General features: G+C 55.7%; 1 protein-coding gene across 1 annotated transcript; it reads right to left on the bottom strand.

The window, feature by feature from the left end:
* Positions 1 to 3142: 3142 nt before the first annotated feature.
* Positions 3143 to 21818, bottom strand: LOC144490977 (uncharacterized; the record flags this gene model as incomplete). The annotated part of the gene is made up of 2 exons (XM_078208651.1): positions 3143 to 3691; positions 21165 to 21818. Coding segments are annotated over 2 exons (710 nt in total), but the record flags the coding sequence as incomplete, so codon positions are not given.
* Between the last annotated feature and the right edge of the window lie 244 nt (positions 21819 to 22062).

Raw genomic sequence — 22062 nt, 5'->3', positions numbered from 1 at the left:
GGAGGGTCAGTGCTGAGGGAGTGCCGCACTGTGGGAGGGTCAGTGCTGAGGGAGCGCGGCACTGTGGGAGGGTCGGTGCTGAGGGAGCGCGGCACTGTGGGAGGGTCGGTGCTGAGGGAGCGCCGCACTGTGGGAGGGTCGGTGCTGAAGGAGCGCCGCACTGTGGGAGGGTCGGTGCTGAGGGAGCGCCGCACTGTGGGAGGGTCAGTGCTGAGGGAGCGCCGCACTGTGGGAGGGTCGGTGCTGAGGGAGTGCCGCACTGTGGGAGGGTCGGTGCTGAGGGAGCGCCGCACTGTGGGAGGGTCGGTGCTGAGGGAGCGCCGCACTGTGGGTCAGTGCTGAGGGAGCGCCGCACTGCGGGAGGGTCAGTGCTGAGGGAGCGCCGCACTGCGGGAGGGTCGGTGCTGAGGGAGCGCCGCACTGCGGGAGGGTCGGTGCTGAGGGAGCGCCGCACTGTGGGAGGGTCAGTGCTGAGGGAGCGCCGCACGGTGGGAGGGTCGGTGCTGAGGGAGCGCCGCACTGTGGGAGGGTCAGTGCTGAGTGAGCGCCGCACTGTGGGAGGGTCAGGCTGAGGGAGCGCCACACTGTGGGAGGGTCAGTGCTGAGGGAGCGCCGCACTGTGGGAGGGTCAGTGCTGAGGGAGCGCCGCACTGCGGGAGGGTCGGTGCTGAGGGAGCGCCGCACTGCGGGAGGGTCAGTGCTGAGGGAGCGCCGCACTGTGGGAGGGTCAGTGCTGAGGGAGCGCCGCACTGTGGGAGGGTCAGTGCTGAGGGAGCGGTGCACTGTGGGAGGGTCAGTGCTGAGGGAGCGCCGCACTGTGGGAGGGTCAGTGCTGAGGGAGCGCCGCACTGTGGGAGGGTCGGTGCTGAGGGAGCGCCGCACTGTGGGAGGGTCGGTGCTGAGGGAGCGCCGCACTGTGGGAGGGTCAGTGCTGAGGGAGCGCCGCACTGTGGGAGAGTCGGTGCTGAGGGAGCGCCGCACTGTGGGAGGGTCAGTGCTGAGGGAGCGCCGCACTGTGGGAGGGTCGGTGCTGAGGGAGCGCCGCACTGTGGGAGGGTCGGTGCTGAGGGAGCGCCGCACTGTGGGAGGGTCGGTGCTGAGGGAGCGCCGCACTGTGGGAGGGTTGCTGCTGAGGGAGCGCCGCACTGCAGGAGGGTCGGTGCTGAGGGAGCGCCGCACTGTGGGAGGATATGGTGTTCTCTGTGCCTCACACCTCCCCTCGCTGCCGATCTCTCCCTCTCTGTGGATACATGTGCCCCCGCTCTGGCTGAGAACCCTCCTTGCCTGTAGTGTGCCTGTCCCTTTAAGAGCACAGCACTGACCCTGGGGTGTGGCAGTCGGCACTGACATTGATCTGTCACCCTGGGCAGTGGCCTCCAGAGTGCAGTGCAGACACATTCTGCCCATGCTCTGCTTGTGGCTTCCAACATGGGGGGCAGAGAGAGGCCATTCAGCCCTCCCCTGGGGAGCCGGGCCCCTCTCACTGGTCAGCTGGGGCAGGGAGGGTGGGGGTTTCAGCGACACAGGATGGGAAAGGACAAAGCCCATCGAGAACAGTTTTTAATCGATATGTGTAGAAACAAGTACAAAAACTGAATGCAGACAGCGACAGCGACAGCGACATGTACAGACCCAGAGACACAGGCTGGGAATGGCACAGTGTAGACCCACAGACAGAGAGGCAGCGAGACAGAGCCTTCTCTCTCTCAGACTCCCCGTCTCTCTCTCTCTCTCAGACTCCCCGTCTCTCTCTCTCTCTCAGACTCCCTGTCTCTCTCTCTCACAGACTCCCCGTCTCTCTCTCTCTCACAGACTCCCCGTCTCTCTCTCTCTCACAGACTCCCCGTCTCGCTCTCTCTCACAGACTCCCCGTCTCTCTCTCTCTCACAGACTCCCCGTCTCTCTCTCTCTCACAGACTCCCCGTCTCTCTCTCTCTCACAGACTCCCTGTCTCTCTCTCTCTCTCAGACTCCCCGTCTCTCTCTCTCTCACAGACTCCCCGTCTCTCTCTCTCTCTCAGACTCCCCGTCTCGCTCTCTCTCACAGACTCCCCGTCTCTCTCTCTCTCACAGACTCCCTGTCTCTCTCTCTCTCACAGACTCCCCGTCTCTCTCTCTCTCTCAGACTCCCCGTCTCTCTCTCTCTCACAGACTCCCCGTCTCGCTCTCTCTCACAGACTCCCTGTCTCTCTCTCTCTCACAGACTCCCCGTCTCTCTCTCTCTCACAGACTCCCCGTCTCGCCCTCTCTCACAGACTCCCCGTCTCGCCCTCTCTCACAGACTCCCCGTCTCTCTCTCTCTCACAGACTCCCCGTCTCTCTCTCTCTCACAGACTCCCCGTCTCTCTCTCTCAGACTCCCCGTCTCTCTCTCTCAGACTCCCCGTCTCTCTCTCTCAGACTCCCCGTCTCTCTCTCTCAGACTCCCCGTCTCTCTCTCTCAGACTCCCCGTCTCTCTCTCTCAGACTCCCCGTCTCTCTCTCTCACAGACGCCCCGTGTCTCTCTCTCTCTCTCTCACAGACTCCCGTCTCTCTCTCACAGACTCCCGTCTCTCTCTCTCTCTCTGACTCCCCGTCTCTCTCTCTCTCTGACTCCCCGTCTCTCTGACTCCCCGTCTCTCTCTCTCACAGACTCCCCGTCTCTCTCTCTCTCTCTGACTCCCCGTCTCTCTCTCTCTCTCTGACTCCCCGTCTCTCTCTCTCTCTCTGACTCCCCGTCTCTCTCTCTCTCAGACTCCCCGTCTCTCTCTCTCTCTCTCAGACTCCCCGTCTCTCTCTCTCTCTCAGACTCCCCGTCTCTCTCTCTCTCTCAGACTCCCCGTCTCTCTCTCTCTCTGACTCCCCGTCTCTCTCTCTCTCTCTCTGACTCCCGTCTCTCTCTCTCTGACTCCCCGTCTCTCTCTCTCTCTCTCTGACTCCCCGTCTCTCTCTCTCTCTGACTCCCCGTCTCTCTCTCTCTCTGACTCCCCGTCTCTCTCTCTCTCTGACTCCCCGTGTCTCTCTCTCTCTCTCTGACTCCCCGTCTCTCTCTCAGACTCCCCGTCTCTCTCTCAGACTCCCCGTCTCTCTCTCAGACACCCCGTCTCTCTCTCAGACTCCCCGTCTCTCTCTCTCAGACTCCCCGTCTCTCTCTCAGACTCCCCGTCTCTCTCTCTGACTCCCCGTCTCTCTCTCTCTCTCTGACTCCCCGTCTCTCTCTCTGACTCCCCGTCTCTCTCTCTCTCTCTGACTCCCCGTCTCTCTCTCTCTCTCTCTGACTCCCCGTCTCTCTCTCTCTCTGACTCCCCGTCTCTCTCTCTCTCTCTGACTCCCCGTCTCTCTCTCTCTCTCTGACTCCCCGTCTCTCTCTCTCTCTCTCTTCTGACTCCCCGTCTCTCTCTCTCTCTCTCTCTGACTCCCCGTGTCTCTCTCTCTCTCTCTGACTCCCCGTCTCTCTCTCAGACACCCCGTCTCTCTCTCGCTCTCTCTGAGTGTTGGCACTGTTGGGGCCAGCTCTCCAATGCGATGTGTGCTCCTGTGTCTGTTCACTGGCTGGGTGTGGGACTGAGGACATCCAGCAGTCTGTTACAGTGACGGATCAGGGTCTGGGCCGAAGTCCTGGGACTCAGTTGATTGCCCGAGAACGCTGCTTTCTGCTCAGGATGCTGACACATCAGAGAAAGCTTGTCGCTCGATCGGAGAGAGATCAGTACCTGCGGGGGAAACATTTGTACACAGCAGTCAGGGCACAAACCTGGTCACACGAACCTACATCTGGGGAGCTCCCTCTTTCCCCACCCCTCTCTCACACTCCTGTATCTGGGGAGGTCTCTCTAACCCTCTCTCTCACACACTCCTGTATCTGGGGAGGTCTCTCTAACCCTCTCTCTCTCTCACACACTCCTGTATCTGGGGAGGTCTCTCTCACCCTCTCTCTCTCTCTCACACACTCCTGTATCTGGGGAGGTCTCTCTAACCCTCTCTCTCTCTCACACACTCCTGTATATGGGGAGGTCTCTCTAACCCTCTCTCTCGCTCACACACACTCCTGTATCTGGGGAGGTCTCTCTAACCCTCTCTCTCTCTCACACACTCCTGTATCTGGGGAGGTCTCTCTAACCCTCTCTCTCTCTCACACACACTCCTGTATCTGGGGAGGTCTCTCTAACCCTCTCTCTCTCGCACACACCCTCCTGTATCTGGGGGGGTCTCTCTAACCCTCTCTCTCACACACTCCTGTATCTGGGGAGGTCTCTCTAACCCTCTCTCTCTCTCACACACACTCCTGTATCTGGGGAGGTCTCCCTAACCCTCTCTCTCTCTCACACACACTCCTGTATCTGGGGAGGTCACTCTAACCCTCTCTCTCTCTCTCTCACACACTCCTGTATCTGGGGAGGTCTCTCTAACCCTCTCTCTCTCTCTCACACTCCTGTATCTGGGGAGGTCTCTCTAACCCTCTCTCTCTCACACACTCCTGTATCTGGGGGGGTCTCTCTAACCCTCTCTCTCTCACACACTCCTGTATCAGGGGAGGTCTCTCTAACCCTCTCTCTCTCTCACACACACACTCCTGTATCTGGGGAGGTCTCTCTAACCCTCTCTCTCTCACACACACTCCTGTATCTGGGGAGGTCACTCTAACCCTCTCTCTCTCTCTCTCACACACCTGTATCTGGGGAGGTCTCTCGAACCCTCTCTCTCTCTCTCTCTCACACTCCTGTATCTGGGGAGGTCTCTCTAACCCTCTCTCTCTCACACACTCCTGTATCTGGGGGGGTCTCTCTAACCCTCTCTCTCTCACACACTCCTGTATCAGGGGAGGTCTCTCTAACCCTCTCTCTCTCTCTCTCACACACACTCCTGTATCTGAGGAGGTCTCTCCAACCCTCTCTCTCTCTCACACACACTCCTGTATCTGGGGAGGTCTCTCTAACCCTCTCTCTCTCACACACACACTCCTGTATCTGGGGGTGTCTCTCTAACCCTCTCTCTCTCACACACACACTCCTGTATCTGGGGAGGTCTCTCTAACCCTCTCTCTCTCACACACACACACTCCTGTATCTGGGGGTGTCTCTCTAACCCTCTCTCTCTCTCACACACACACTCCTGTATCTGGGGGAGTCTCTTTAACCCTCTCTCTCTCTCACACACTCCTGTATCTGGGGAGGTCTCTCTAACCCTCTCTCTCTCTCACACACTCCTGTATCTGGGGAGGTCTCTCTAACCCTCTCTCTCACACACTCCTGTATCTGGGGAGGTCTCTCTAACCCTCTCTCTCTCTCACACACACACTCCTGTATCTGGGGAGGTCTCTCTAACCCTCTCTCTCTCTCACACACTCCTGTATCTGGGGAGGTCTCTCTAACCCTCTCTCTCTCTCACACACTCCTGTATCTGGGGAGGTCTCTCTAACCCTCTCTCTCACACACTCCTGTATCTGGGGAGGTCTCTCTAACCCTCTCTCTCTCTCACACACACACTCCTGTATCTGGGGAGGTCTCTCTAACCCTCTCTCTCTCTCTCACACACTCCTGTATCTGGGGAGGTCTCTCTAACCCTCTCTCTCTCTCACACACTCCTGTATCTGGGGAGGTCTCTCTAACCCTCTCTCTCTCACACACACACTCCTGTATCTGGGGGGTCTCTCTAACCCTCTCTCTCACACACACACTCCTGTATCTGGGGAGGTCTCTCTAACCCTCTCTCTCACACACTCCTGTATCTGGGGAGGTCTCTCTAACCCTCTCTCTCTCTCACACACACACTCCTGTATCTGGGGAGGTCTCTCTAACCCTCTCTCTCTCACACACACACTCCTGTATCTGGGGAGGTCTCTCTAACCCTCTCTCTCTCACACACACACACACTCCTGTATCTGGGGAGGTCTCTCTAACCCTCTCTCTCTCACACACACACTCCTGTATCTGGGGAGGTCTCTCTAACCCTCTCTCTCTCACACACTCCTGTATCTGGGGGGGTCTCTCTAACCCTCTCACTCTCTCACACACTCCTGTATCTGGGGGGGCTCTCTAACCCTCTCTCTCTCTCTCTCACACACTCCTGTATCTGGGGGGGTCTCTCTAACCCTCTCTCTCACACTCCTGTATCAGGGGAGGTCTCTCTAACCCTCTCTCTCTCACACACACACACTCCTGTATCTGGGGAGGTCTCTCTAACCCCCTCCCTCTCTCTCACACACACTCCTCTATCTGGGGAGGTCTCTCTAACCCTCTCTCTCTCTCACACACTCCTGTATCTGGGGAGGTCTCTCTAACCCTCTCTCTCACACACACACACTCCTGTATCTGGGGAGGTCTCTCTAACCCTCTCTCTCTCACACACTCCTGTATCTGGGGGGGTCTCTCTAACCCTCTCACTCTCTCACACACTCCTGTATCTGGGGAGGTCTCTCTAACCCTCTCTCTCTCTCACACACTCCTGTATCTGGGGAGGTCTCTCTAACCCTCTCTCTCACACACTCCTGTATCTGGGGAGGTCTCTCTAACCCTCTCTCTCTCTCACACACACACTCCTGTATCTGGGGAGGTCTCTCTAACCCTCTCTCTCTCTCTCACACACTCCTGTATCTGGGGAGGTCTCTCTAACCCTCTCTCTCTCTCACACACTCCTGTATCTGGGGAGGTCTCTCTAACCCTCTCTCTCTCACACACACACTCCTGTATCTGGGGGGTCTCTCTAACCCTCTCTCTCACACACACACTCCTGTATCTGGGGAGGTCTCTCTAACCCTCTCTCTCTCTCACACACACACTCCTGTATCTGGGGAGGTCTCTCTAACCCCCTCTCTCTCTCTCACACACACACTCCTGTATCTGGGGAGGTCTCTCTAACCCTCTCTCTCTCACACACACACTCCTGTATCTGGGGAGGTCTCTCTAACCCTCTCTCTCTCACACACACACACACTCCTGTATCTGGGGAGGTCTCTCTAACCCTCTCTCTCTCACACACACACTCCTGTATCTGGGGAGGTCTCTCTAACCCTCTCTCTCTCACACACTCCTGTATCTGGGGGGGTCTCTCTAACCCTCTCACTCTCTCACACACTCCTGTATCTGGGGGGGCTCTCTAACCCTCTCTCTCTCTCTCTCTCTCACACACTCCTGTATCTGGGGGGGTCTCTCTAACCCTCTCTCTCACACTCCTGTATCAGGGGAGGTCTCTCTAACCCTCTCTCTCTCACACACACACTCCTGTATCTGGGGAGGTCTCTCTAACCCCCCCTCTCTCTCTCACACACACTCCTCTATCTGGGGAGGTCTCTCTAACCCTCTCTCTCTCTCACACACTCCTGTATCTGGGGAGGTCTCTCTAACCCTCTCTCTCACACACACACACTCCTGTATCTGGGGGGGTCTCTCTAACCCTCTCACTCTCTCACACACTCCTGTATCTGGGGAGGTCTCTCTAACCCTCTCTCTCTCACACACTCCTGTATCTGGGGGGGTCTCTCTAACCCCCTCACTCTCTCACACACTCCTGTATCTGGGGGGGCTCTCTAACCCTCTCTCTCTCTCTCTCACACACTCCTGTATCTGGGGGGGTCTCTCTAACCCTCTCTCTCTCTCACACACACACTCCTGTATCTGGGGAGGTCTCTCTAACCCTCTCTCTCTCACACACACACACTCCTGTATCTGGGGAGGTCTCTCTAACCCCCTCTCTCTCTCACACACACTCCTCTATCTGGGGAGGTCTCTCTAACCCTCTCTCTCTCACACACACACACTCCTGTATCTGGGGAGGTCTCTCTAACCCCCTCTCTCTCTCACACACACTCCTCTATCTGGGGAGGTCTCTCTAACCCTCTCTCTCTCTCACACACACTCCTGTATCTGGGGAGGTCTCTCTAACCCTCTCTCTCTCACACACACTCCTGTATCTGGGGAGGTCTCTCTAACCCTCTCTCTCTCTCTCTCACACACACTCCTGTATCTGGGGAGGTCTCTCTAACCCTCTCTCTCTCACACACTCCTGTATCTGGGGGGGTCTCTCTAACCATCTCTCTCTCTCTCACACACTCCTGTATCTGGGGAGGTCTCTCTAACCCTCTCTCTCTCTCTCACACACACACTCCTGTATCTGGGGAGGTCTCTCTAACCCTCTCTCTCTCTCACACACACTCCTGTATCTGGGGAGGTCTCTCTAACCCTCTCTCTCTCTCACACACACTCCTGTATCTGGGGAGGTCTCTCTAACCCTCTCTAACCCTCTCTCTCACACACACTCCTGTATCTGGGGGGGTCTCTCTAACCCTCTCTCTCTCTCACACACACACTCTTGTATCTGGGGGGGTCTCTCTAACCCTCTCTCTCTCTCACACACACTCCTGTATCTGGGGAGGTCTCTCTAACCCTCTCTCTCTCACACACACACTCCTGTATCTGGGGAGGTCTCTCTAACCCTCTCTCTCACACACACACTCCTGTATCTGGGGAGGTCTCTCTAACCCTCTCTCTCTCTCACACACACACTCTTGTATCTGGGGGGGTCTCTCTAACCCTCTCTCTCTCTCACACACACTCCTGTATCTGGGGAGGTCTCTCTAACCCTCTCTCTCTCTCACACACACTCCTGTATCTGGGGAGGTCTCTCTAACCCTCTCTCTCTCACACACACACTCCTGTATCTGGGGAGGTCTCTCTAACCCTCTCTCTCACACACACACTCCTGTATCTGGGGAGGTCTCTCTAACCCTCTCTTTCTCTCACACACTCCTGTATCTGGGGAGGTCTCTCTAACCCTCTCTCTCTCACACACACTCCTGTATCTGGGGAGGTCTCTCTAACCCTCTCTCTCTCTCACACACACACTCCTGTATCTGGGGAGGTCTCTCTAACCCTCTCTCTCTCACACACACACTCCTGTATCTGGGGAGGTCTCTCTAACCCTCTCTCTCTCTCACACACTCCTGTATCTGGGGAGGTCTCTCTAACCCTCTCTCTCTCACACACACTCCTGTATCTGGGGAGGTCTCTCTAACCCTCTCTCTCTCACACACACTCCTGTATCTGGGGAGGTCTCTCTAACCCTCTCTCTCTCTCACACTCCTGTATCTGGGGAGGTCTCTCTAACCCTCTCTCTCTCTCACACACACACTCCTGTATCTGGGGAGGTCTCTCTAACCCTCTCTCTCTCTCACACACACACTCCTGTATCTGGGGCGGTCTCTCTAACCCTCTCTCTCACACACACACTCCTGTATCTGGGGAGGTCTCTCTAACCCTCTCTCTCTCTCACACACACTCCTGTATCTGGGGAGGTCTCTCTAACCCTCTCTCTCACACACACACACTCCTGTATCTGGGGAGGTCTCTCTAACCCTCTCTCTCTCACACACTCCTGTATCTGGGGGGGTCTCTCTAACCCTCTCACTCTCTCACACACTCCTGTATCTGGGGAGGTCTCTCTAACCCTCTCTCTCTCTCACACACTCCTGTATCTGGGGAGGTCTCTCTAACCCTCTCTCTCACACACTCCTGTATCTGGGGAGGTCTCTCTAACCCTCTCTCTCTCTCACACACACACTCCTGTATCTGGGGAGGTCTCTCTAACCCTCTCTCTCTCTCTCACACACTCCTGTATCTGGGGAGGTCTCTCTAACCCTCTCTCTCTCTCACACACTCCTGTATCTGGGGAGGTCTCTCTAACCCTCTCTGTCACACACTCCTGTATCTGGGGAGGTCTCTCTAACCCTCTCTCTCTCTCACACACACACTCCTGTATCTGGGGAGGTCTCTCTAACCCTCTCTCTCTCTCACACACTCCTGTATCTGGGGAGGTCTCTCTAACCCTCTCTCTCTCTCACACACTCCTGTATCTGGGGAGGTCTCTCTAACCCTCTCTCTCTCACACACACACTCCTGTATCTGGGGGGTCTCTCTAACCCTCTCTCTCACACACACACTCCTGTATCTGGGGAGGTCTCTCTAACCCTCTCTCTCACACACTCCTGTATCTGGGGAGGTCTCTCTAACCCTCTCTCTCTCTCACACACACACTCCTGTATCAGGGGAGGTCTCTCTAACCCTCTCTCTCTCACACACACACTCCTGTATCTGGGGAGGTCTCTCTAACCCCCTCTCTCACACACACTCCTGTATCTGGGGAGGTCTCTCTAACCCTCTCTTTCTCTCACACACTCCTGTATCTGGGGAGGTCTCTCTAACCCTCTCTCTCTCACACACACTCCTGTATCTGGGGAGGTCTCTCTAACCCTCTCTCTCTCTCACACACACACTCCTGTATCTGGGGAGGTCTCTCTAACCCTCTCTCTCTCACACACACACTCCTGTATCTGGGGAGGTCTCTCTAACCCTCTCTCTCTCTCACACACTCCTGTATCTGGGGAGGTCTCTCTAACCCTCTCTCTCTCACACACACTCCTGTATCTGGGGAGGTCTCTCTAACCCTCTCTCTCTCACACACACTCCTGTATCTGGGGAGGTCTCTCTAACCCTCTCTCTCTCTCACACTCCTGTATCTGGGGAGGTCTCTCTAACCCTCTCTCTCTCTCACACACACACTCCTGTATCTGGGGAGGTCTCTCTAACCCTCTCTCTCTCTCACACACACACTCCTGTATCTGGGGCGGTCTCTCTAACCCTCTCTCTCACACACACACTCCTGTATCTGGGGAGGTCTCTCTAACCCTCTCTCTCTCTCACACACACTCCTGTATCTGGGGAGGTCTCTCTAACCCTCTCTCTCACACACACACACTCCTGTATCTGGGGAGGTCTCTCTAACCCTCTCTCTCTCACACACTCCTGTATCTGGGGGGGTCTCTCTAACCCTCTCACTCTCTCACACACTCCTGTATCTGGGGAGGTCTCTCTAACCCTCTCTCTCTCTCACACACTCCTGTATCTGGGGAGGTCTCTCTAACCCTCTCTCTCACACACTCCTGTATCTGGGGAGGTCTCTCTAACCCTCTCTCTCTCTCACACACACACTCCTGTATCTGGGGAGGTCTCTCTAACCCTCTCTCTCTCTCTCACACACTCCTGTATCTGGGGAGGTCTCTCTAACCCTCTCTCTCTCTCACACACTCCTGTATCTGGGGAGGTCTCTCTAACCCTCTCTGTCACACACTCCTGTATCTGGGGAGGTCTCTCTAACCCTCTCTCTCTCTCACACACACACTCCTGTATCTGGGGAGGTCTCTCTAACCCTCTCTCTCTCTCACACACTCCTGTATCTGGGGAGGTCTCTCTAACCCTCTCTCTCTCTCACACACTCCTGTATCTGGGGAGGTCTCTCTAACCCTCTCTCTCTCACACACACACTCCTGTATCTGGGGGGTCTCTCTAACCCTCTCTCTCACACACACACTCCTGTATCTGGGGAGGTCTCTCTAACCCTCTCTCTCACACACTCCTGTATCTGGGGAGGTCTCTCTAACCCTCTCTCTCTCTCACACACACACTCCTGTATCAGGGGAGGTCTCTCTAACCCTCTCTCTCTCACACACACACTCCTGTATCTGGGGAGGTCTCTCTAACCCCCTCTCTCACACACACTCCTCTATCTGGGGAGGTCTCTCTAACCCTCTCTCTCTCTCACACACTCCTGTATCTGGGGAGGTCTCTCTAACCCTCTCTCTCACACACACACACTCCTGTATCTGGGGAGGTCTCTCTAACCCTCTCTCTCTCACACACTCCTGTATCTGGGGGGGTCTCTCTAACCCCCTCACTCTCTCACACAGTCCTGTATCTGGGGGGGCTCTCTAACCCTCTCTCTCTCTCTCTCTCTCTCTCTCACACACACTCCTGTATCTGGGGGGGTCTCTCTAACCCTCTCTCTCTCTCACACACACACTCCTGTATCTGGGGAGGTCTCTCTAACCCTCTCTCTCTCACACACACACACTCCTGTATCTGGGGAGGTCTCTCTAACCCCCTCTCTCTCTCTCACACACACTCCTCTATCTGGGGAGGTCTCTCTAACCCTCTCTCTCTCTCACACACACTCCTGTATCTGGGGAGGTCTCTCTAACCCTCTCTCTCACACACACACTCCTGTATCTGGGGAGGTCTCTCTAACCCTCTCTCTCTCTCTCACACACACTCCTGTATCTGGGGAGGTCTCTCTAACCCTCTCTCTCACACACACTCCTGTATCTGGGGAGGTCTCTCTAACCCTCTCTCTCTCTCACACACACACTCCTGTATCTGGGGAGGTCTCTCTAACCCTCTCTCTCTCTCACACACACACTCCTGTATCTGGGGAGGTCTCTCTAACCCTCTCTCTCTCTCTCACACACTCCTGTATCTGGGGAGGTCTCTCTAACCCTCTCTCTCTCTCTCACACACTCCTGTATCTGGGAAGGTCTCTCTAACCCTCTCTCTCTCTCACACACACACTCCTGTATCTGGGGAAGTCTCTCTAACCCTCTCTCTCTCTCACACACACACTCCTGTATCTGGGGAGGTCTCTCTAACCCTCTCTCTCTCACACACACTCCTGTATCTGGGGAGGTCTCTCTAACCCTCTCTCTCACACACACACACACTCCTGTATCTGGGGAGGTCTCTCTAACCCTCTCTCTCTCACACACACACTCCTGTATCTGGGGAGGTCTCTCTAACCCTCTCTCTCTCACACACACTCCTGTATCTGGGGAGGTCTCTCTAACCCTCTCTCTCTCTCTCTCACACTCCTGTATCTGGGGAGGTCTCTCTAACCCTCTCTCTCTCTCTCACACACTCCTGTATCTGGGGAGGTCTCTCTAACCCTCTCTCTCTCTCTCTCACACTCCTGTATCTGGGGAGGTCTCTCTAACCCTCTCTCTCTCACACACACACTCCTGTATCTGGGGAGGTCTCTCTAACCCTCTCTCTCTCTCACACACACTCCTGTATCTGGGGAGGTCTCTCTAACCCTCTCTCTCACACACACACTCCTGTATCTGGGGAGGTCTCTCTAACCCTCTCTCTCTCACACACACACTCCTGTATCTGGGGAGGTCTCTCTAACCCTCTCTCTCTCACACACACACTCCTGTATCTGGGGAGGTCTCTCTAACCCACTCTCTCTCTCACACACACTCCTGTATCTGGGGGGGTCTCTCTAACCCTCTCTCTCTCTCTCACACACTCCTGTATCTGGGGAGGTCTCTCTAACCCTCTCTCTCTCTCACACACACACTCCTGTATCTGGGGAGGTCTCTCTAACCCTCTCTCTCTCACACACACACACTCCTGTATCTGGGGAGGTCTCTCTAACCCTCTCTCTCTCACACACACTCCTGTATCTGGGGAGGTCTCTCTAACCCTCTCTCTCTCACACACTCCTGTATCTGGGGGGGTCTCTCTAACCCTCTCTCTCTCTCTCACACACACTCCTGTATCTGGGGAGGTCTCTCTAACCCTCTCTCTCACACACACACTCCTGTATCTGGGGGGGGGTCTCTCTAACCCTCTCTCTCTCACACACACACACTCCTGTATCTGGGGGAGGTCTCTCTAACCCTCTCTCTCACACACACACACACCCCTGTATCTGGGGAGGTCTCTCTAACCCTCTCTCTCTCTCTCACACACTCCTGTATCTGGGGAGGTCTCTCTAACCCTCTCTCTCTCACACACACACTCCTGTATCTGGGGAGGTCTCTCTAACCCTCTCTCTCTCTCTCTCACACACTCCTGTATCTGGGGAGGTCTCTCTAACCCTCTCTCTCTCTCACACACACACACTCCTGTATCTGGGGAGGTCTCTCTAACCCTCTCTCTCTCTCACACACTCCTGTATCTGGGGAGGTCTCTCTAACCCTCTCTCTCACACACACACTCCTGTATCTGGGGAGGTCTCTCTAACCCTCTCTCTCTCACACACACACTCCTGTATCTGGGGAGGTCTCTCTAACCCTCTCTCTCTCTCACACACTCCTGTATCTGGGGAGGTCTCTCTAACCCTCTCTCTCTCTCTCTCACACACTCCTGTATCTGGGGAGGTCTCTCTAACCCTCTCTCTCTCACACACACACTCCTGTATCTGGGGAGGTCTCTCTAACCCTCTCTCTCTCACACACTCCTGTATCTGGGGAGGTCTCTCTAACCCTCTCTCTCTCTCACACACACTCCTGTATCTGGGGAGGTCTCTCTAACCCTCTCTCTCTCTCACACACACTCCTGTATCTGGGGAGGTCTCTCTAACCCTCTCTCTCTCACACACACACTCCTGTATCTGGGGAGGTCTCTCTAACCCTCTCTCTCTCTCTCACACACACTCCTGTATCTGGGGAGGTCTCTCTAACCCTCTCTCACACACACACTCCTGTATCTGGGGAGGTCTCTCTAACCCTCTCTCTCTCACACACACACTCCTGTATCTGGGGAGGTCTCTCTAACCCTCTCTCTCTCTCTCACACACACTCCTGTATCTGGGGAGGTCTCTCTAACCCTCTCTCTCACACACTCCTGTATTTGGGGAGGTCTCTCTAACCCTCTCTCTCTCTCACACACACACTCCTGTATCTGGGGAGGTCTCTCTAACCCTCTCTCTCTCTCACACACTCCTGTATCTGGGGAGGTCTCTCTAACCCTCTCTCCCTCTCACACACTCCTGTATCTGGGGAGGTCTCTCTAACCCTCTCTCTCTCTCTCACACACTCCTGTATCTGGGGAGGTCTCTCTAACCCTCTCTCTCTCTCACACACACACTCCTGTATCTGGGGAGGTCTCTCTAACCCTCTCTCTCTCTCACACACTCCTGTATCTGGGGAGGTCTCTCTAACCCTCTCTCCCTCTCACACACTCCTGTATCTGGGGAGGTCTCTCTAACCCTCTCTCTCTCTCACACACTCCTGTATCTGGGGAGGTCTCTCTAACCCTCTCTCTCACACACACACACTCCTGTATCTGGGGGGGTCTCTCTAACCCTCTCACTCTCTCACACACTCCTGTATCTGGGGAGGTCTCTCTAACCCTCTCTCTCTCACACACTCCTGTATCTGGGGGGGTCTCTCTAACCCCCTCACTCTCTCACACACTCCTGTATCTGGGGGGGCTCTCTAACCCTCTCTCTCTCTCTCTCACACACTCCTGTATCTGGGGGGGTCTCTCTAACCCTCTCTCTCTCTCACACACACACTCCTGTATCTGGGGAGGTCTCTCTAACCCTCTCTCTCTCACACACACACACTCCTGTATCTGGGGAGGTCTCTCTAACCCCCTCTCTCTCTCACACACACTCCTCTATCTGGGGAGGTCTCTCTAACCCTCTCTCTCTCACACACACACACTCCTGTATCTGGGGAGGTCTCTCTAACCCCCTCTCTCTCTCACACACACTCCTCTATCTGGGGAGGTCTCTCTAACCCTCTCTCTCTCTCACACACACTCCTGTATCTGGGGAGGTCTCTCTAACCCTCTCTCTCTCACACACACTCCTGTATCTGGGGAGGTCTCTCTAACCCTCTCTCTCTCTCTCTCACACACACTCCTGTATCTGGGGAGGTCTCTCTAACCCTCTCTCTCTCACACACTCCTGTATCTGGGGGGGTCTCTCTAACCATCTCTCTCTCTCTCACACACTCCTGTATCTGGGGAGGTCTCTCTAACCCTCTCTCTCTCTCTCACACACACACTCCTGTATCTGGGGAGGTCTCTCTAACCCTCTCTCTCTCTCACACACACTCCTGTATCTGGGGAGGTCTCTCTAACCCTCTCTCTCTCTCACACACACTCCTGTATCTGGGGAGGTCTCTCTAACCCTCTCTAACCCTCTCTCTCACACACACTCCTGTATCTGGGGGGGTCTCTCTAACCCTCTCTCTCTCTCACACACACACTCTTGTATCTGGGGGGGTCTCTCTAACCCTCTCTCTCTCTCACACACACTCCTGTATCTGGGGAGGTCTCTCTAACCCTCTCTCTCTCACACACACACTCCTGTATCTGGGGAGGTCTCTCTAACCCTCTCTCTCACACACACACTCCTGTATCTGGGGAGGTCTCTCTAACCCTCTCTCTCTCTCACACACACACTCTTGTATCTGGGGGGGTCTCTCTAACCCTCTCTCTCTCTCACACACACTCCTGTATCTGGGGAGGTCTCTCTAACCCTCTCTCTCTCTCACACACACTCCTGTATCTGGGGAGGTCTCTCTAACCCTCTCTCTCTCACACACACACTCCTGTATCTGGGGAGGTCTCTCTAACCCTCTCTCTCACACACACACTCCTGTATCTGGGGAGGTCTCTCTAACCCTCTCTTTCTCTCACACACTCCTGTATCTGGGGAGGTCTCTCTAACCCTCTCTCTCTCACACACACTCCTGTATCTGGGGAGGTCTCTCTAACCCTCTCTCTCTCTCACACACACACTCCTGTATCTGGGGAGGTCTCTCTAACCCTCTCTCTCTCACACACACACTCCTGTATCTGGGGAGGTCTCTCTAACCCTCTCTCTCTCTCACACACTCCTGTATCTGGGGAGGTCTCTCTAACCCTCTCTCTCTCACACACACTCCTGTATCTGGGGAGGTCTCTCTAACCCTCTCTCTCTCACACACACTCCTGTATCTGGGGAGGTCTCTCTAACCCTCTCTCTCTCTCACACTCCTGTATCTGGGGAGGTCTCTCTAACCCTCTCTCTCTCTCACACACACACTCCTGTATCTGGGGAGGTCTCTCTAACCCTCTCTCTCTCTCACACACACACTCCTGTATCTGGGGCGGTCTCTCTAACCCTCTCTCTCACACACACACTCCTGTATCTGGGGAGGTCTCTCTAACCCTCTCTCTCTCTCACACACACTCCTGTATCTGGGGAGGTCTCTCTAACCCTCTCTCTCACACACACACACTCCTGTATCTGGGGAGGTCTCTCTAACCCTCTCTCTCTCACACACTCCTGTATCTGGGGGGGTCTCTCTAACCCTCTCACTCTCTCACACACTCCTGTATCTGGGGAGGTCTCTCTAACCCTCTCTCTCTCTCACACACTCCTGTATCTGGGGAGGTCTCTCTAACCCTCTCTCTCACACACTCCTGTATCTGGGGAGGTCTCTCTAACCCTCTCTCTCTCTCACACACACACTCCTGTATCTGGGGAGGTCTCTCTAACCCTCTCTCTCTCTCTCACACACTCCTGTATCTGGGGAGGTCTCTCTAACCCTCTCTCTCTCTCACACACTCCTGTATCTGGGGAGGTCTCTCTAACCCTCTCTGTCACACACTCCTGTATCTGGGGAGGTCTCTCTAACCCTCTCTCTCTCTCACACACACACTCCTGTATCTGGGGAGGTCTCTCTAACCCTCTCTCTCTCTCACACACTCCTGTATCTGGGGAGGTCTCTCTAACCCTCTCTCTCTCTCACACACTCCTGTATCTGGGGAGGTCTCTCTAACCCTCTCTCTCTCACACACACACTCCTGTATCTGGGGGGTCTCTCTAACCCTCTCTCTCACACACACACTCCTGTATCTGGGGAGGTCTCTCTAACCCTCTCTCTCACACACTCCTGTATCTGGGGAGGTCTCTCTAACCCTCTCTCTCTCTCACACACACACTCCTGTATCAGGGGAGGTCTCTCTAACCCTCTCTCTCTCACACACACACTCCTGTATCTGGGGAGGTCTCTCTAACCCCCTCTCTCACACACACTCCTCTATCTGGGGAGGTCTCTCTAACCCTCTCTCTCTCTCACACACTCCTGTATCTGGGGAGGTCTCTCTAACCCTCTCTCTCACACACACACACTCCTGTATCTGGGGAGGTCTCTCTAACCCTCTCTCTCTCACACACTCCTGTATCTGGGGGGGTCTCTCTAACCCCCTCACTCTCTCACACAGTCCTGTATCTGGGGGGGCTCTCTAACCCTCTCTCTCTCTCTCTCTCTCTCTCTCACACACACTCCTGTATCTGGGGGGGTCTCTCTAACCCTCTCTCTCTCTCACACACACACTCCTGTATCTGGGGAGGTCTCTCTAACCCTCTCTCTCTCACACACACACACTCCTGTATCTGGGGAGGTCTCTCTAACCCCCTCTCTCTCTCTCACACACACTCCTCTATCTGGGGAGGTCTCTCTAACCCTCTCTCTCTCTCACACACACTCCTGTATCTGGGGAGGTCTCTCTAACCCTCTCTCTCACACACACACTCCTGTATCTGGGGAGGTCTCTCTAACCCTCTCTCTCTCTCTCACACACACTCCTGTATCTGGGGAGGTCTCTCTAACCCTCTCTCTCACACACACTCCTGTATCTGGGGAGGTCTCTCTAACCCTCTCTCTCTCTCACACACACACTCCTGTATCTGGGGAGGTCTCTCTAACCCTCTCTCTCTCTCACACACACACTCCTGTATCTGGGGAGGTCTCTCTAACCCTCTCTCTCTCTCTCACACACTCCTGTATCTGGGGAGGTCTCTCTAACCCTCTCTCTCTCTCTCACACACTCCTGTATCTGGGAAGGTCTCTCTAACCCTCTCTCTCTCTCACACACACACTCCTGTATCTGGGGAAGTCTCTCTAACCCTCTCTCTCTCTCACACACACACTCCTGTATCTGGGGAGGTCTCTCTAACCCTCTCTCTCTCACACACACTCCTGTATCTGGGGAGGTCTCTCTAACCCTCTCTCTCACACACACACACACTCCTGTATCTGGGGAGGTCTCTCTAACCCTCTCTCTCTCACACACACACTCCTGTATCTGGGGAGGTCTCTCTAACCCTCTCTCTCTCACACACACTCCTGTATCTGGGGAGGTCTCTCTAACCCTCTCTCTCTCTCTCTCACACTCCTGTATCTGGGGAGGTCTCTCTAACCCTCTCTCTCTCTCTCACACACTCCTGTATCTGGGGAGGTCTCTCTAACCCTCTCTCTCTCTCTCTCACACTCCTGTATCTGGGGAGGTCTCTCTAACCCTCTCTCTCTCACACACACACTCCTGTATCTGGGGAGGTCTCTCTAACCCTCTCTCTCTCTCACACACACTCCTGTATCTGGGGAGGTCTCTCTAACCCTCTCTCTCACACACACACTCCTGTATCTGGGGAGGTCTCTCTAACCCTCTCTCTCTCACACACACACTCCTGTATCTGGGGAGGTCTCTCTAACCCTCTCTCTCTCACACACACACTCCTGTATCTGGGGAGGTCTCTCTAACCCACTCTCTCTCTCACACACACTCCTGTATCTGGGGGGGTCTCTCTAACCCTCTCTCTCTCTCTCACACACTCCTGTATCTGGGGAGGTCTCTCTAACCCTCTCTCTCTCTCACACACACACTCCTGTATCTGGGGAGGTCTCTCTAACCCTCTCTCTCTCTCACACACACACTCCTGTATCTGGGGAGGTCTCTCTAACCCTCTCTCTCTCACACACACTCCTGTATCTGGGGAGGTCTCTCTAACCCTCTCTCTCTCACACACTCCTGTATCTGGGGGGGTCTCTCTAACCCTCTCTCTCTCTCTCACACACACTCCTGTATCTGGGGAGGTCTCTCTAACCCTCTCTCTCACACACACACTCCTGTATCTGGGGGGGGGTCTCTCTAACCCTCTCTCTCTCACACACACACACTCCTGTATCTGGGGGAGGTCTCTCTAACCCTCTCTCTCACACACACACACACCCCTGTATCTGGGGAGGTCTCTCTAACCCTCTCTCTCTCTCTCACACACTCCTGTATCTGGGGAGGTCTCTCTAACCCTCTCTCTCTCACACACACACTCCTGTATCTGGGGAGGTCTCTCTAACCCTCTCTCTCTCTCTCTCACACACTCCTGTATCTGGGGAGGTCTCTCTAACCCTCTCTCTCTCTCACACACACACACTCCTGTATCTGGGGAGGTCTCTCTAACCCTCTCTCTCTCTCACACACTCCTGTATCTGGGGAGGTCTCTCTAACCCTCTCTCTCACACACACACTCCTGTATCTGGGGAGGTCTCTCTAACCCTCTCTCTCTCACACACACACTCCTGTATCTGGGGAGGTCTCTCTAACCCTCTCTCTCTCTCACACACTCCTGTATCTGGGGAGGTCTCTCTAACCCTCTCTCTCTCTCTCACACACTCCTGTATCTGGGGAGGTCTCTCTAACCCTCTCTCTCTCACACACACACTCCTGTATCTGGGGAGGTCTCTCTAACCCTCTCTCTCTCACACACACTCCTGTATCTGGGGAGGTCTCTCTAACCCTCTCTCTCTCTCACACACACTCCTGTATCTGGGGAGGTCTCTCTAACCCTCTCTCTCTCTCACACACACTCCTGTATCTGGGGAGGTCTCTCTAACCCTCTCTCTCACACACACACTCCTGTATCTGGGGAGGTCTCTCTAACCCTCTCTCTCTCTCTCACACACACTCCTGTATCTGGGGAGGTCTCTCTAACCCTCTCTCACTCACACACACTCCTGTATCTGGGGAGGTCTCTCTAACCCTCTCTCTCTCACACACACACTCCTGTATCTGGGGAGGTCTCTCTAACCCTCTCTCTCTCTCTCACACACACTCCTGTATCTGGGGAGGTCTCTCTAACCCTCTCTCTCACACACTCCTGTATTTGGGGAGGTCTCTCTAACCCTCTCTCTCTCTCACACACACTCCTGTATCTGGGGAGGTCTCTCTAACCCTCTCTCTCTCTCACACACTCCTGTATCTGGGGAGGTCTCTCTAACCCTCTCTCCCTCTCACACACTCCTGTATCTGGGGAGGTCTCTCTAACCCTCTCTCTCTCTCTCACACACTCCTGTATCTGGGGAGGTCTCTCTAACCCTCTCTCTCTCTCACACACACACTCCTGTATCTGGGGAGGTCTCTCTAACCCTCTCTCTCTCTCACACACTCCTGTATCTGGGGAGGTCTCTCTAACCCTCTCTCCCTCTCACACACTCCTGTATCTGGGGAGGTCTCTCTAACCCTCTCTCTCTCTCACACACTCCTGTATCTGGGGAGGTCTCTCTAACCCTCTCTCTCTCACACACACTCCTGTATCTGGGGAGGTCTCTCTAACCCTCTCTCTCTCACACACACACTCCTGTATCTGGGGGGTCTCTCTAACCCTCTCTCTCTCACACACACACTCCTGTATCTGGGGAGGTCTCTCTAACCCTCTCTCTCTCTCACACACTCCTGTATCTGGGGTGGTCTCTCTAACCCCCTCCTTGCCTCCCACCCTCGGCCCAGCCCCAGACACACTCACCTCCCGTATGTGCGGCCAGCGAGAGAGGGCCCGCAGTGCGGCCAACGCTGCCTCCCTCACGCAGGCCTGGCTGTCGCAGCAGGCCAGTTCCAGGAGCCGCTGGGGGGCTCCCGAGCCGCAGGAGAGCCCGGGTGAGCCCTGCCGAGCGGCGGTGGGCCAGGTTGTGGAGGGCGGACGAGGCGTTGCGTCGGGTGCGGGGCCGGCTGTCGCTCAGCAGCCCCAGCAGGCTGGGGAGGGCGGCGCTCAGGGCCTTGGCGCAGCAGCCTGCCGGGTAGGCCGCACTGGCCGCAGCGTGGCTGGCCGCCTCCCTGACAGCCGGCTCCTGGTCCTCAGCCTGTCCAGCACCTTGTCCAGCAGCAGCCGGCGGTCCCCCTCCTCGCCGCCCTCCACCGACAGCAGCCTGCTCGCTAGGCCGCACGCCTTGCGCCTGACCTCCCCGTCGCCGTGCTCCAGGGCCGGCAGCAGCGGGGAGCCGTCCCCACCGCCCGCCAGCGCCTCCCTCAGGAAGGGCAGGTGGCGGGGGGTCGAGGCACGGCCCACCTGGGCCAGCAGGGACAGCAGCTGTGACAGGCAGGGCCCGCTCCGGCCGCACTCCAGCAGCCGGCCCAGGTACCGGGCCGAACCTGGCGACGAGGCCCAGGCCCAGACAAACTGCTCCACAAACACATCACCGCTCAACACCAAGCGGCACAGCAGGCTGAGGGGGATCTCGGCGGAGAGGATCGGTACTCGGCACTGCACCACCTGGGGGAGAGAGAGAGGGACAGGGGGGAGAGAGAGAGAGGGACAGGGGGAGAGAGAGAGGGGGAGAGAGAGAGAGAGAGAGAGGGACAGGGGGAGAGAGAGAAGGGGAGAGAGAGAGGGGGAGAGAGAGAGAGAGGGACAGGGGGGAGAGAGA

The sequence above is a fragment of the Mustelus asterias genome, unplaced genomic scaffold (genome assembly GCF_964213995.1).
Source record: "Mustelus asterias unplaced genomic scaffold, sMusAst1.hap1.1 HAP1_SCAFFOLD_4149, whole genome shotgun sequence".
Lineage (NCBI taxonomy): Eukaryota > Metazoa > Chordata > Chondrichthyes > Carcharhiniformes > Triakidae > Mustelus > Mustelus asterias.
This window is presented reverse-complemented; position numbering and strand designations above follow the sequence as displayed.